General features: G+C 46.6%; 1 protein-coding gene across 1 annotated transcript in view; it reads left to right on the forward strand.

The window, feature by feature from the left end:
- gchfr (GTP cyclohydrolase I feedback regulator) overlaps nt 1-11475 on the forward strand; it is a 34297-nt gene extending 22822 nt beyond the window's left edge. The window contains exons 2-3 of the mRNA XM_086003729.1: nt 2491-2585; nt 9991-11475. Coding sequence (XP_085859855.1) covers nt 2491-2585; nt 9991-10126 — 231 coding nt within the window. The 3' untranslated portion in view covers nt 10127-11475. The remainder of the gene's footprint in view (nt 1-2490; nt 2586-9990) is intronic.

An 11475-nucleotide genomic window follows, 5' to 3' on the forward strand; every position in this document is an offset into this window, starting at 1 on the left:
TACACTGTAGGGGGAGTCTGGTGTAGTTTACACTGTAGGGGGGAGTCTGGTGTAGTTTACACTGTAGGGGGGAGTCTGGTGTAGTTTACACTGTAGGGGGGGAGTCTGGTGTAGTTTACACTGTAGGGGGGGAGTCTGGTGTAGTTTACACTGTAGGGGGAGTCTGGTGTAGTTTACACTGTAGGGGGGAGTCTGTGTAGTTTACACTGTAGGGGGGAGTCTGGTGTAGTTTACACTGTAGGGGGGGAGTCTGGTGTAGTTTACACTGTAGGGGGAGTCTGGTGTAGTTTACACTGTAGGGGGGGAGTCTGGTGTAGTTTACACTGTAGGGGGGGAGTCTGGTGTAGTTTACACTGTAGGGGGGAGTCTGGTGTAGTTTACACTGTAGGGGGGAGTCTGGTGTAGTTTACACTGTAGGGGGGGGAGTCTGGTGTAGTTTACACTGTAGGGGGGGAGTCTGGTGTAGTTTACACTGTAGGGGGGAGTCTGGTGTAGTTTACACTGTAGGAGGGAGTCTGGTGTAGTTTACACTGTAGGGGGGAGTCTGGTGTAGTTTACACTGTGTAGGGGGGGAGTCTGGTGTAGTTTACACTGTAGGGGGGAGTCTGGTGTAGTTTACACTGTAGGGGGGAGTCTGGTGTAGTTTACACTGTAGGGGGGTGTCTGGTGTAGTTTACACTGTAGGGGGGAGTCTGGTGTAGTTTACACTGTAGGGGGGAGTCTGGTGTAGTTTACACTGTAGGGGGGGAGTCTGGTGTAGTTTACACTGTAGGGGGGAGTCTGGTGTAGTTTACACCGTAGGGGGGGAGTCTGGTGTAGTTTACACTGTAGGGGGGAGTCTGGTGTAGTTTACACTGTAGGGGGGAGTCTGGTGTAGTTTACACTGTAGGGGGGAGTCTGGTGTAGTTTACACTGTAGGGGGGGAGTCTGGTGTAGTTTACGCTGTAGGGGGGGAGTCTGGTGTAGTTTACACTGTAGGGGGGAGTCTGGTGTAGTTTACACTGTAGGGGGGAGTCTGGTGTAGTTTACACTGTAGGGGGGAGTCTGGTGTAGTTTACACTGTAGGGGGGAGTCTGGTGTAGTTTACACTGTAGGGGGGAGTCTGGTGTAGTTTACACTGTAGGGGGGAGTCTGGTGTAGTTTACACTGTAGGGGGGAGTCTGGTGTAGTTTACACTGTAGGGGGGAGTCTGGTGTAGTTTACACTGTAGGGGGGAGTCTGGTGTAGTTTACACTGTAGGGGGGGAGTCTGGTGTAGTTTACACTGTAGGGGGGAGTCTGGTGTAGTTTACACTGTGGGGGGAGTCTGGTGTAGTTTACACTGTAGGGGGGAGTCTGGTGTAGTTTACACTGTGGGGGGGAGTCTGGTGCAGTTTACACTGTAGGAGGGAGTCTGGTGTAGTTTACACTGTAGGGGGGAGTCTGGTGTAGTTTACACTGTGGGGGGAGTCTGGTGTAGTTTACACTGTAGGGGGGAGTCTGGTGTAGTTTACACTGTAGGGGGGAGTCTGGTGCAGTTTACACTGTAGGGGGGAATCTAGTGTAGTTTACACTGTAGGGGGGAGTCTGGTGTAGTTTACACTGTAGGGGGGAGTCTGGTGTAGTTTACACTGTAGGGGGGAGTCTGGTGTAGTTTACACTGTAGGGGGGAGTCTGGTGTAGTTTACACTGTAGGGGGGAGTCTGGTGTAGTTTACACTGTGGGGGGGAGTCTGGTGTAGTTTACACTGTGGGGGGGAGTCTGGTGTAGTTTACACTGTAGGGGGGAGTCTGGTGTAGTTTACACTGTAGGGGGGGAGTCTGGTGTAGTTTACACTGTAGGGGGGAGTCTGGTGTAGTTTACACTGTAGGGGGGAGTCTGGTGTAGTTTACACTGTAGGGGGGAGTCTGGTGCAGTTTACACTGTGGGGGGGAGTCTGGTGCAGTTTACACTGTAGGGGGGAATCTAGTGTAGTTTACACTGTAGGGGGGAGTCTGGTGTAGTTTACACTGTAGGGGGGAGTCTGGTGTAGTTTACACTGTAGGGGGGAGTCTGGTGTAGTTTACACTGTAGGGGGGAGTCTGGTGTAGTTTACACTGTAGGGGGGGAGTCTGGTGTAGTTTACACTGTAGGGGGGAGTGTGGTGTAGTTTACACTGTAGGGGGGAGTCTGGTGTAGTTTACACTGTAGGGGGGAGTCTGGTGTAGTTTACACTGTAGGGGGGAGTCTGGTGTAGTTTACACTGTAGGGGGGAGTCTGGTGTAGTTTACACTGTAGGGGGGGAGTCTGCTGCAGTTTACACTGTAGGGAGTCTGATGTAGTTTACACTGTAGGGGGGGAGTCTGCTGTAGTTTACACTGTAGTGGGGAGTCTGGTGCATTTAGGACTGCAGGTTGACTGCTCTAAGGTACACCCAGCATTGCACTTTGCTTAAATCTGGGGGAGGTGAAAGGAAATGAATCAGGTACAAATCAATTCAAAAGTAATAATATAGGGCACCTTTGTTTTGCAGGAAACGGGGCCCACAATTGTGGGGGACGAGCACTCGGACGAGGTGCTTATGAACTTCCTTGGAGCTGAAAAAACCACCATATTAGGAAACAACTTGTGAGTAGTTCGCATCAGAGCACCTCGGAACAGGCTATTTATATGCATCCTCTTCTCATTCTTTTTAATATTTTCTTTTATACCCATATTTTGAGTCTTTCTATCCTACAAGTAAGAGTTGCCTCTCTGCCAGGTTTCCATTATTGGCTCAGGTCAGCCCAGCACTGGGCTGGTGTGAGAGAGGTTGTGGCAGGGGTCTCGCAATGGGAGATGGCTGTGCCAGGACTCTGCTCTCTACCTCACCTGATTGCACTAGTGAGATAGCGTCACAACCCTACCACTCCATGGCACAGTCCATTTGCCCCCTCCCCCACTCTCTGTGCCTGCTTACTGCCCAATTATTTATCTAAAAGATCTTTTACACACTGTACCATTACCCAGGTAATGTTTGGAGTAAGACTTATGATTAAGTAGAGCGAGACCGAATGCAAACCGGTTTAAACATATTTTAATTTGAAGTCATTAAGAGAGAGACATGGTGGGAAGACCTTCATGGCTTAGACCAGACCTGCTGGCGGGGTGAGGGGAGGGCATTTCTAACCAGTTGAGTTCACAGCACCTTCAAAATAGTGGTAAATAGTTAGCTCCCAACTTTAACACACCATCCTGGGAACAGTACACATACCGTCAGAAAAATTGATTTTGATTTTCACCTCGTGGCTGGAGTTAATTATTTTCTACGTATAAACATCGTAAGTACCTGGAAAGGCCACAGTTGGTGGTTGTGCAAATTACATTTCAGCAAAGGGACATGAATTGAACCCTCAGCTAATCTTTTGGATATTAGGGATTAGGTATTAAAAAAGCTACATTTTATTTAATTTCACAAATGGAAGACACCGAGTATACCGACCACCCAGCTCAGTATAACTGGACGTGACCGAATTAACTGTAGTTATTCAAAGGATGCAGCTACCGGTATAAACTCTGCATTACACCGGAACATACAGCCTCTTTAATTTGATAAATCGTTGTACACAATTAACCAGTTAAGAATAAAGTTGCCCTTTTTATTTCCCCCCTTTTCTTTCTATAGATGACATTTCCTTGGTTCCAGCAGCAGGAACCTTAATGTTAAATGAAATATTGATGATCTTTCCTCATACTTCTCTTTATGATTTCTCATACTAATCCCAACCAAATATTCATCTAAATCTTGAAGAAATTCAGTGAACCAGCTGTTGCTGGGAGTCTGTTCCACCTGCTTCGTCGGGGTGTTGGACTTCGGTGTGCCAGTGCAGCCTTCGGTCGCCTGAGGAAGAGAGTGTTTGAAGACCAGGACCTCAAACCCAGCACTAAGCTCATGGTCTACAGGGCAGCAGTGATACCTGCCCTGCTGTATGCCTCAGAGACATGGACCATGTACAGCAGGCACCTCAAAGCACTGGAGAGGTACCACCAACGCTGCCTCCGCAAGATCCTGCAAATCCATTGGCAGGATAGGCACACCAACGTCAGTGCTCTTGCTCAGGCCAACATCCCCAGCATCGAAGCTCTGACCTCGCTCAATCAGCTCCGATGGACGGGTCACATTGTCCGCATGCCCGATACGAGACTCCCAAAACAAGCGCTCTACTCGGAACTCCGGCACGGCAAGAGAGCCCCAGGTGGGCAGAGGAAACGCTTCAAGGACACCCTCAAAGTCTCCTTGAAAAAGTGTAACATCCCCACCGACACTTGGGAATCCCTGGCCCAAGACCGCATAAAGTGGAGGAGAAGCATCCGGGAAGGCGCCGAACACCTAGAGTCTCTTTGCCGGGAGCAAGCGGAAGCCAAGGGCAGGCAGCGCACGGCAACCCAAGCACCCCACCCAACCGCCCCTTCAACCACCATCTGCCCCACCTGTGACAGAGGTTGTAGGTCCCGCATCGGACACATCAGTCACCTGCGAACTCATTTTTAATGTGGAAGCAAGTCATCCTCGGTTCCGAGGGACTGCCTAAGGTTCCACCTGCCCACTAGGGGGTGCTACAGATCATCTATGGCTCCAAAATCCAACCAATAACAATTGAAAAGATAGCAAAATACTGCAGATGCTGGAAATCTGAAATAACAACAGAAAACGCTGGAAAAACTCAGCAGGCCAGGCAACATCCGTGGAGAGAGAAACAGAGTCAACGCTTCAGGTCGAAGACCCCTGATGAAGGGTCTTCGACCTGAAACAATTGCAAAGGTTCATGTGAGTGTAAAACCAGGAATAACGGAAGTGATTCCCTGTTGGAAATGTAATTCTGATAGAAAATCATTGATGGTGCGGTAAGGAGCTTCCAATCTTCAAGACCGATCCATTACAGCCGATTGACTTTGACTACCCATGCTCGCAGATGACCAACACGCCTAGCAGAAACCAATGCTGCTGAGGGTGCAGTTTTCTACAACAAGGAATCTCAGCTCACAGGAATGCTGAAGTTCCGAGCTCGTGAAGAGTCAGGTTCAAATCCCCAGGACAGGCAGGTGGAAAATGAGTTGGGTCAGATTGCCCAATCACTTTCATGGAGAGGGGGTTCTCTGAGAGATTAGTAGATCTGTACATCCTGAAATAACTTAGTTTCAGCAAATATTAGAGACACTGGAGGATATGTGTTTTTTTTAGGAAATGGAACATGTTTTCTGGAAGAATGCCAAAGGAATTAATTTCTTCTAATTAGTATTGTGCACCTCATTAGTGGACGACTTCCCGGAAGCCACTAAGTTGCTCCAATGGCAGTCACTAGATATTTTGTTCAATACCCTGCTCTCCAGCTGGGGCTGGAGACCATGTCATGAGATTTGATTGGCACTATTTAATATTAGGCTGCTGGTCTCTGGGTAACCCCAAGTCTCAAACAGTAGTGTTTTCCTCAAGACGGATACTTATTTTGTTTTTCCTATCCATGGCAAACCACATTGCTGTTGGCTTTTGGTGTAGTCTACAGGTTTCAAAAAAGGCTCGCTGGAACTCAGAGGAGGGTCATTGTGATTGTTAATGATGGTTGCTGGGAAAACTCTGCCATACTCCCCTTGTTGTGTTCCACAAGGAAGAGTTGGAGTGGACCTCAAGGGAAAGGCTTTACAGATCTCTATTACATCTTGGCCACTTGGCATTAAAAGCATCAAACACCTTGGCAGATGGATCCAGAATATGCTTGGTAAAAAGCGATCCTGCCCTTCTCCTTTGAGACTTTCTCCAGTTCCTCAATGACTAGCAAATGACTGCTTAGTCTCATTAGTAGTGAGGATGGGGGGTGGCGGGGGAGAGGGGTGCTCTTAATATAACCTGCCAACTGTAGAATGGTACAATTGACCAAAGAAAAACCCTTTAGAGCAATTAGCAGGTAAATATATAGTCATTTAGTTCTGTAGGCTATACTGAACATTCAAGGGTAGCTGCCGCTATTAAGTATGCCATATCCCAAGGAGATCACTTGGTGCAGCTTAGTGCACTCAGATATGGACCTGAAGCAGGACATTGAGCTCTGTGCCACATGAGATGTCAGGAGGTTTCCACACTGTAGGAATTGGAATCCCCCTTATAGGTTGTAGATGAAGATACTTCACAACTGGCCAGATACTGAAGCTGTGTCCTTTGGTCACCTTTGAAATGGTTAGTTGGGGAATGGCTCCAGGTTAAATTGTTGTCTATTGAGATTATTTGACTGAAGAACTGGGGGAATTTGGGAGGACGGATTTTCTATGGCTTGGGTCTTTAATACTGTGAAGTTCTTACAGTTGACTTTGACTGTAGCATCTCAAAGGCATTTGATAAGGTGCCTCAGAAAAGGTTGTTATGCAGGATAAGGGCTCATGGGGTTGGGGGTAATGTATTAGCATGGATAGAGGATTGGTCAATGGACAGAAAACAGAGAGTAGGGATAAGATTGTAGCAAGACTTCCTTAATCTTATACTCCAAGCCCCTTGCAATAAAGGCCAACATGCCATTTCCCTTCCTAATTGCTTGTTGTACCTGCATGCTAGCTTTCTGTGCTTCTTGTACTAGGACACCCAAATCTCTCTGAACACCAACATTTAAAAGTTTCTCACATTTAAAAATGTCATTTTTGGATTGGCAGGCTGTAACCAGTGGGTTGCTGCAAGGATCAGTGCTGGGGCCTCAGCTATTTACAATCTATATTAATGACTTAGATGAAGCAACCAAGTATAATGTATCCAAATTTGCTTAAGATACAAAGCTAGGTGGAAAAGTAAGCTGTGAAGTGGACACAGAGTCTGCAAAGGGATATAGGCAAGTTAAGTGAGTGGGCAATAAGGTGGCTGATGGAGTATAATGTGGGAAAATGTGAGGTTATTCACTTTGGTAGGAAGAATAGAAAAACAGAATATTTTTTAAATGGTGAGAAACTTTCAAATGTTGGTGTTGAAAGAGATTTGGGTGTCCTCGTGCAAGAAACACAGAAAGGTAGCATGCAGGTACAGCAAGCAATTTGGAAGGCAAATGGCATGTTGGCCTTTATTGCAAGGGGGATGGAGTATAAGAGTAAGTAAGTCTTGTTACAATTGTACAGAGCTTTGGTGAGACCACAACTGGAGTACTGAGCACAGTTTTGGTCTCCTTATCTAAGGAAAGATATACTTGCCTTGGAGGCGGTTCACTAGATTAATTCCTGGGATGAGAGGGTTGTCCTATGATAAAAGATTGAGTAGAATGGGTCTATACTCTGGAGTTGAAACATAAGATTCTGAGTGGGCTTGACAGGGTAGATGCTGAGAGGTTGTTTCCCCTGGCTGGAGAGTGTAAAACTAGGGGGTATGGTCTCAGGATAAGGGGTAGGCCATTTAAGACTGAGATGAGGAGGGATTTCTTCACTCAGAGGGTTGTGAATCTTTGGAATTCTCTACCCCAGAGGGCTGTGGATGGTCATTCATAAAGTATATTCAAGGCTGAGATAGATAAAAATTTTTGGACTCTCGGGGAATCAAGGGATATGAGGAGCGGGTGGGAAAGTGGAGTTGAGGTCAAAGATCAGCCGTGATCTTACTGAATGGCAGAGCAGGCTCGAGGGGCCGTATGGCCTACTCCTGCTCCTATTTCTTATGTTCTCTACAGAGGAAGAAACAAACTGTCAAATGACAATGATAGCCTGTAGGAATTAAAACAATTGGCACGTGAAGAATATTTGGTGCCAGACAGTGCCAAAAGTGCAGAAAAATTCACTTGATGTCAAAGCCCATGATATTGTGGGGCAACTGAGTGAGGGAGATCGGACCTCTTGGATACAAGTACCTCAGTTGATGGTGGAAGGCACTTGCATGGTGTTGAGAGGACAATTTCTGTGATATAAGTAATCCTGGATGATTTTCACCCAGCCCTGAAATTTGCCCTGTGCACAGACAGAAAATCGATAGATTTGTCATGAATTAATGAGATACCATCTGCCTTTTGGCGATGGTGAATGCCACATACATTTGTCAAGTTTTTGAGATCATATGCATGGCCCACATTTCTTTGTTTTTTTTGTAAATGAGTCGTTTTCTAGTTCTGTTTCTTACAGTTGAAGCAGGATGCCAGAAACAGCTGTAAAATGTATTAAGGTGAATATCTAAGAAAAACATGTAAAATTGTAACCTCATTGAAGTTCAAACACCCAACGATTTAAAAAAAAAATCACAAGTACAAAAGTGATTGTGTATCCCATTGATCTAAAATACATGTTGAAAATTTGACCAAATGGGAACCAGAGGGAGGAGCTACTCTCTGCCACAAAGGGCGGAGGGGGGGGGGGTGTGTGGGCGGAAGGAACGCAGCCCTGGGAGATACCTTCAGATAGCACTGGAGAGGCGACCCGTGGATACTATCCACATGTCTCACTGTGCCCTTGTCATTTATCTGATTGTCAGTCAGGGCTGACTCCTGCGATATGTGGAGGGTGCTGGAGAGCGTAGAAACTAACAACCTCTGCAAAAGGCCTATGAAATAAAACCAGTCATGATTTAAGAGTTGTGGAGGGCTGGGAAGGAGGCATCTCCTCCCGATCCCCAGTCCCACTAGCAGACCGTCAGCGACCAACTGCAATATGACCAGCAACAGACAGTATAACATGAGGAAACTTGGCCAAATTGGTACTGTATTTATAAATCATTTGTTTAATCATGCAGACATATTGACTGTGATTCAGGGACTTTCTCCTCCCCACAAAATAATGTAATTAAAATGTGTACACACAAGATAGAGCACCCAGGATGTAAAGAGCTGCAGCATACAGCAATGTGGGGAGGGATGGGAATTTTCCATTTCTCAGTAGATTGGACAGTGTACTGGCACTTTTGCCATATTTGAACTCTTTGTCCTGTATTCTTGAGGGGTTGAAGTTTGGCCCAAGCCTACTCATTTGCTGTTTCAGCTGAGCTAGCCCTGTGCATTCTTGATGTTTCGCTCTACTTGCTAGTTTCTCTTTTGTTACATGTGCTTTTATTGTATGATGATGAAACATGTTTTCCCAGCCAAGCCATGCTATCCACATTTTGAGCGCAGCTCGGCTCAAGGGTCACGCAATCACGTTGCAAGATGTATTCCAGAATTTCCAGTTCCAGTTTCTTAAGCTATTCCTGCAGGAGGCTTCGACTCGGATCGCAAGTGAAACAGAAGTCAATCCAGAGCAGTACACATTTTGGAACGGCACTAGGGCTACTGTAGAGTGCCATGTGGTGGGAGGGTGCTGGACTCCCTGTAGTTCTTGATATATGAGCGAGGAGTACTGCAGTGTCTCCAAGTCCAGGGGAAGAACAATCAGATGGGGAGAACTTGGCTGGGTACCAAAACAGGCACAGTACACATATTCCCTGGCTGAAGGCACGGCCACCAAGGGTGGGGCAAAAGGAGGATGGATGCACACAAGGCTAGAAGTAGAGAAATGGAGAATTTGGGAATGGGGGAGTTGTAGCACTGGAGTATTTAAAGAGATAGGGATGGGCGAGGCCATGGTGGGAGGATTTAAGCAGGAGGATGAGAATTTTAAATTTGAGGTGTTTATGGGGACCAGGAGCCAATGTAGGCCAGCAAGGATGGGTGGTGGGTGAGCTGGATGGTGCAGGACAAGATATGGGCAATAGAGGCTTGGACCAGCTGAGGTTTATGGAAGGGGGGGGGGAGGGTTGGAAGACCGGCCAGGAGAACATTGGAATAGTCGATTCTGGAGGTGGCAAAAGCATTGATTAGGGCACCAGGGCAGATGGGCTGTGGTAGGGGCAGAGGCGGGCAATATTATAGAGGTAGTCTTTGTGATGGACAGGATATGGGGTTGGAAGCTCGGCTCCGATAGGATGCCGAGGATGTGACCAGCCTGAGACAGCTGCCAAGGAGAGGCTCCCAGGCACTGAGTGCAATTTTCAGCCAAACAAGTGCACGTATTGATTTAAAAAAATAAATCGATGGGTTAATTTGAGATTAATTTATGTTTGTATCCACAGTTCGGAATATCGTGTGAAATACCCTCCACGGGTGGTGCTGGACAAACTGGAGACAATTGGCTATAATGTGATCAGCATGACGGGCATTGGGCAGACGCTAGTCTGGTGTCTACACAAAGCTCTGGAAAAACCTTAGCCGAATGGAATCTCTACCATCAGTGTCAGAGACAGATTATTGGACATCGAGATGGGAGCCCAACTATCACGCGTGCTGCTTAGAGACTTGCATTCGAGGAACATTCCATTAGAAATTTCTCAAAGACTGAGGATTCATCGACGGCCCCACCTCCTATTTTCTCCCCATCTCACCGAAAGGTGCTGACTTTTGCTTTCTTGTTGGGGTGCAGTCAGCGCTCCAGAAACTCACCCGAATAGCCATCCTTCATGTGTGAGCCTAGATGGTGAGTGTCGGCAGGCTATTGAGAGAAGCATCAATCCCCCCCACCCCACACACATGCACTTTGCCGGGAACACTGGAGAGTGATCAGGAGCAGGGTTCCAGGCTGATTTTCCCCCTTCCTAGTATTGACCACTGAGTACCAATAGCAGTCACCTAACTGCCACCTTGATGAGATCAGCTAGTTCAGTGCAGAGCAGTGACCAAACCCAAGAGATCCAAATAGCTCATTACTACACTGAAAGATACAATTAACACTGAGCTAACTTGACTATTCAGTTTGAAATTGACATGGTCCTACAAGAATGAGACGACCCCAACTCTACATAACTCAATTAAATAAATCTGGAATAAAAAGCTAGTATCAGTAAAAAACCCATCTGGTTTACTAATGTCCTTTAGGGAAGGAAATCTGCTGTCCTTACCCGGTCTGGCCTATACGTGACTCCAGACCCACAGCAATGTGGTTGACTCTTAACTGCCCTCTGAAATGGCCTAGCAAGCCACTCAGTTGTATTCAGAGGGCAATTAGGGATGGGCAATAAATGCTGGCCTTGACAGTGACGGCTACATCCCATGAATGAATTTAAAACAAAACCTCTGTTGGAGTGTGATTTCTGGTGAGTGGCCAACATTGTAGCAATACTATTGCAACAAGGAGTTCATGCAGTCTCTGACCAGCATCACACTGATAGATAACTTGCCCAATGTCCCAGCCTATTAAGACAATGAATAACTGTGCTGATTAGACTGATTCAATGCGTACTATACTGTTGCTGATCTCACCAAGGGAGGTGAAAATCAACTGGAGTCACCATCCAGCGACCTATGCTAGGACCCATGCAAGTTAATGTTTGATGAGGACAGGAATGGACTCTCCCGTAATGCCCTCTGTGGTTGAATAATAACATACATAAGAGTTACTGCTCATCAAAGTAATTAATTGTATGTGAGGCACTTTTCAGTGTGATAAGGTGCCATATAAATGCAAGCTTTGTTTTTTTTTCTACTGACATTCACTGTCCAGTTTCACACTGGAATAGCGGCCACGTGGGTGAGGGACTATTAAATGAGCGAATGATCACTTA

This window comes from Somniosus microcephalus, chromosome 12 (genome assembly GCF_052327205.1).
Source record: "Somniosus microcephalus isolate GS21.2 chromosome 12, FLI_Smic_1.0, whole genome shotgun sequence".
NCBI classification, from domain to species: Eukaryota; Metazoa; Chordata; class Chondrichthyes; order Squaliformes; family Somniosidae; genus Somniosus; species Somniosus microcephalus.